Source organism: Nicotiana tabacum, chromosome 11, assembly GCF_000715075.1.
Source record: "Nicotiana tabacum cultivar K326 chromosome 11, ASM71507v2, whole genome shotgun sequence".
NCBI classification, from domain to species: domain Eukaryota; kingdom Viridiplantae; phylum Streptophyta; class Magnoliopsida; order Solanales; family Solanaceae; genus Nicotiana; species Nicotiana tabacum.
The window spans coordinates 18,598,803-18,603,970 of record NC_134090.1 but is presented as its reverse complement, the minus strand read 5'-3'; the positions used below and the strand labels follow the sequence as shown (position 1 = coordinate 18,603,970).

The 5,168-nt window shown below is 34.5% G+C and overlaps 1 protein-coding gene across 1 annotated transcript; it reads right to left on the bottom strand.

Moving 5' to 3' along the window:
• Window positions 1-520: 520 nt before the first annotated feature.
• LOC142165756 (uncharacterized) lies at window positions 521-2,378 on the bottom strand. The gene is made up of 3 exons (XM_075224128.1): window positions 1,904-2,378; window positions 998-1,800; window positions 521-889 (listed from the first exon to the last, which is right to left on the bottom strand). Exons 1-3 carry the CDS (start codon window positions 2,376-2,378, stop codon window positions 521-523), a joined length of 1,647 nt encoding a protein of 548 aa, XP_075080229.1.
• Window positions 2,379-5,168: the final 2,790 nt, after the last annotated feature.

Here is a 5,168-nt window from a genome sequence, read left to right as displayed (position 1 = left end):
AAACATAAACACCCAAAGCATCTAAGGTTAGAGTACTTTGGCTTGCTTGAAAAAAGAACTTCATAAGGAGTCTTAAGCTTTAAGACACTTGAAGGAAATCTGTTGATCAAATAGGTCGCTGTAAGAAGGCAGTCACCACAGTATGATATAGGCAGGTGTGATTGGTATAACAAGGCTCTGGATGTCTCTAAAAGATGCCTGTGCTTTCTCTCCACAACTCCATTTTGTTGTGGTGTGGTCACACAAGTGGTTTGATGAATAATACCTAGTGACTCAAAAAATTCTGATTGAACTTTACCACTTCCCAATTCAAAAGCATTATCCGTCCTTATAGTTTTCAACTTGTTGTTAAACTGTCTTTCTGCCATAGCTATAAAACCTTTTAGAATAGTGAATGAATTGGATTTGTTGGTTAGTAGGTAAGTCCATGTGCCTCTACTGAAGTCATCAACAATTGTAAGAAAATATTTAAATTCATCATATGTAGCACTATTGTATGGTCCCCAGGTATCCACATGAATTAATTCAAACACTTTCTTAGTAGAAATAGAACTAGAGGGAAAAGGAAGTTTGGACTGCCTTGCCATAGGATAAATAACACATGGAGTGGAGAATTTGGAACGCTTGGATATAGAAACTGATGAACATTTTTCATATTGCTAAAGGGCATATGGCCTAATCTATAGTGCCACAACTTCTCTTTTACAATTGAATCAGAAAAACTAAAACATGAGCACAAACTATGATTGGAAACAGAATTCCTTCTTGGAATAAAAACACTTCTAAACTTAGGTGAACTTTTAGACACTGGTGTTGTATGTCTGGATCTGAGAATGTAGAGGCCCCCTTCCTCTTTACCAATCTCCAGTGAGCTCTTCACTGAAGGGCCCTGTAGAAGAAAACATGAAAAAGGTGTGAATAAAACATATTGCTTGAGTTGTCTGCACAACTTGTGCACAGATAACATATTATATTTGAAGGATGGAATGTAAAGAACATTTCGAAGAATCAGATTAGGCAAAAGAGAAATAGTTCCTGAATGAGTGACCTGAACTCTGTAAGAGTTTGGGAGTTTTACCATGAGAGGTTTAGCCAAGGTTTTTAAATCTGTAAAAAAATCTTTGTTGAAAGACATATGTTCTGTCGCTCCACTATCCAATGTCCAAGACTCATCATTGATTTGAATTAAACAGGCTAAATCTTCAAATAAATTGGTCATACCAGCATAGCTTACATTTGCTGCAACATCAGAGGTTCCTGCACTGTTTTGTCCCACTTTCACTTGCTGAATAAGCTGCAACAGCTCAGCCACATTTTCCTTGGTGAGATTCTGAACTCCTGATGCACTTTCTGCTCCCTGTTCATTTTCTTCATTTGAAAAGGAAGCTTTGTTTGTCTGGGCACCTCCTTGAAATCTTTTCTCCCTTGCGAACTTGAAATCAGCTGGAAACCCATGAATTCTATAGCACTTCTCTATGCTATGTCCAGGCTTTTTGCAATAGGAACAAATTCCTAAATATTTCTTAAATTCAAAACTTGTTTTCTGCATCCTGTTCTCATTAAATTTTCTGAAATTTTCTGGTTGGTTTGCAGCAATGAATGAGGCAGATCCCCCTAAGTATGCAGGGGTAGCATGTATCTCCCTCTGTTTCTCATCTTGAATCACAAGAGAGTATGCTTGTCCAATGGAAGGTAAAGGTGATGACAATAATATGTTACTCCTTACCCCAATAAATATATCATTTAGTCCCATTAGGAACTGTAATAGTCTCTCATCTTGGTGTGATTTCAAGTTTTTGACTTTTGCACCACACTCACACTCACAAACACAAGCAGAAAATGTATTGAGTGCATCTAGTTCATCCCTTCATTTTGGTGAAGTAAGTTGATACACTTGAATTACCTTGCACCACTGAACTTAATTCCTTTTGTAATTGGAACAGCTTTGCTCCATTTGCCTGTCCAAATCTATCTTCCAGGTCACTCCATAAATCCTTTGCACTCTGTGAATAAAGCACATTCTCAGCTATCTCTTTGGACAGGGAGTTGAGAAGCCATGAAAGTACAATATTATTACATCTACCCCAGGCTTGCTGGATTGCAGAATCAACCTTAGGGATAATAAGAGTACCATTGATAAATCCCAGCTTGTTCTTTGCAAACAAGGCAATGATAACTGCCCTTCTCCAACCTCCATATCCTTTTCCATCAAAAGCTGAGGACACAAGGTTCATCCCTGGATAGTCAGAAGGATGAAGGTAGTAAGGGTGAGTAGAGTCGATCACTCCTGAAACAATGGTGATTGTGGGTGCAGGAACATTAGTGGTGGCAGCAGAAGCATAAGCTAGAGTATCAGCCGACTCCGGTGAAGTAACCATAGCAGATAAGCTTAAGAGAAGAAGAAAAACTGATTTATGACTGAGAAAGCAGAAAAAGATAGCAGAATTAAACATGCTCTGATACCATGAAAAAAAGAGAGAAAGAATTGAAGATTTCTGCTTTTGTACATTCAAAAATGATTGAATTGTATTAAGTGTACAACCCCAACTTTATATACAGAATGAATGTTTTAGGGCAACATACTACATTGCCAAGTGACAATGTCCTATTAGCTAGGATAAAGTTGTACATAAAAGAAATACAAGGATGAAGCAAATAATTAAAATACAAAGGTATGGAGAAAATAAGTAAAATATAAAACAACATGTGTTATACACTATGTTCTTACAATAGTTGGACAGGGCAGATCCATAAGTGGGCTAAGGGTGACCAGACCCAATTGTTGGAGCATTGTTAGCACAACAATTAGGCCCAAGGCCCAAAAGACCACCTCAAACTCTCACGTCCAAAACCGAATGGCCTCTGTCATCTTCATCGACTCCAACAACTAAGAAGTCACAATATTAAGAAAATCATCACTTAGCAGTTTTAGCAGTTGAGATACAAAACGAACAAGTCATAATTTTTAAAACGCGAATATTTTATCTGGTTTTCTTATCATAAATCAATTGTACTAAACAAATGATACACTAATATTTGTCTATTTAAAAAGGATGAAGTTAACAAGATATCTCATATTTATACGTTATCTTTGAAATAGTACATTATATAATACAATTTTAAAAAATACTTTAAATACTAGATATAAAAAATCCGACGTGTTGTTTTAAAAATCCAACTACTTTTTCCGGATAGAAAAGTACAAGAAATACAAGGATGACGTGCTATCTAGAAACCACCAAAAACTACTGTGAGAATTGAGATAGATATAATTTTTTCACATTTAATTAGAGATCTTTACAGTTTGTTTGGATGGTTCTTACATATTGTATTGTATTTTTTAATAGAAAGCACTTTACCCTTTACAACTTGTTTGGATGGTTGTTACATATTCTCCTGTATCGTATGATCACTTTAAATACAATATTTGTTTTGATTATTACTTAACGTTTATTGTATCGTATTGTTAAATCTCTCATTACGTAACGATGAAAAGTATCTTTTTATGGGACGATCGATTTGGTGTGGTTGTTTCCTTGTTTTCCGGAAACAGCCTCTCTGCCTTCTTGAAGGTAGGGTAAGGTCTGTGTACACACTACCTCCTCAGATTCCACTCTTGAGATTACACTGGATTTTTTGTTGTTGTTGTTACCCTTCCTTATTATTAAATAATCTAATTTTATCTTCTATCCTACCTTTTTATATAATAATTCTACTTCGTATCTTACTTTCTCTTTATTATATTGTAAGTTTATTCTTCATATTATTAATGCATGGCATCATGAAACGACAACAAACAATACAATTCATCCAAACATTGTACACATCAAAACGGTACAGACAATACAATACAATACAACTATACGATACATTAAGAAATGATACATAAGAACCAGGTGCATATCTAGCTTTATGGTGTCGTGTTCATCTGAACCTGGTACTTTTAATGTGGAGCATAATTTATGTGTAAAAATTCATTAATATTGCAACAAATAGTAGCTATGAACTCATAATAATACAGTCAAACTTCTCTATAACAACCTCGTTTGTTCCGAATATTTTTGGATATTATAGCGAAATGTTGATATATAGAATATATATTATCACATAACATGAAAATTATTTCCGGAAAAATTTGACTTTTATAATGAAGTGTTATTATATATGAATACTATTATAGAGAAATCTGCTATAGGTTCAATATTAAAAACCTCAGATATTGAACCCATAAAATATAAATTCTTAATTAGTCTCTAATAACAACCAACCAAACAAGCTGTTAATGAATCTTATACAGCGTAAATTCAAATTTGTCGGGCCTCGAAAGGAAATAGCGGAAACTGATTGAAAACTGAAAAAACGTGTTATCTGACAGGACTGGTAGCAGCCATGGCCCATTTGTCCCTTCCCCCCTCCCCCCTCCCCCCTCCCCCAACGACTACGCTATGGACCTAATGACTGGCCTACTGAAATTAGACCAAGTTTTGGCAGCGTCAGTAAAGGGCACTGGACCGCAATTAGGTCGATTTAACGATCAATTTCATAACACACACTCTTTCTATCACGGGTTGGGTTGTTCATAAAAATCCAAAAAAGCGAACCAAACTAAAAACCAAACCAAACCGGTCAAAAAAATTGATACTTTTTGGTTTGGTTTGGTTTTGGTTCTGAAATTTAAAAACCGATCAAATTTGGTTTGGTTTTGATTTTAATAAAAAAAAAAATTGAATCAAACCGAATATAGGAGTAACTATTTTAAATTCATTATTACACTTATATATATGTATACTTTTATACAAAATTTCAAAAATTTTATAGTATATGTTAATCGTTCGCACTTTTAGTACAGTTCTTTACCTTTACATTCTAGTTTGATTGGTAGTTTTCTTTTGTTAAGTGTAAGAATCTATTCATGTTAAAAATAATATATTTTTAATTGAGTTCTTAAATTATTCATCACTATTTGATTCAATTATCATCAATATATCTTGGTAAATAATAGATTTCTCAAAGGGCAATTGATTTGATAGTGTTACATTAAAAATGTGGTCGCCGAAATATGTGTTTGGTAGTGTATGTCTTATATTTAAGAAAAAACCGACAAATAACCGGAAAAACCGAAAAACCGACATAAACCGAATCGAGAAAAAACCGACTTAGTTGGTTTG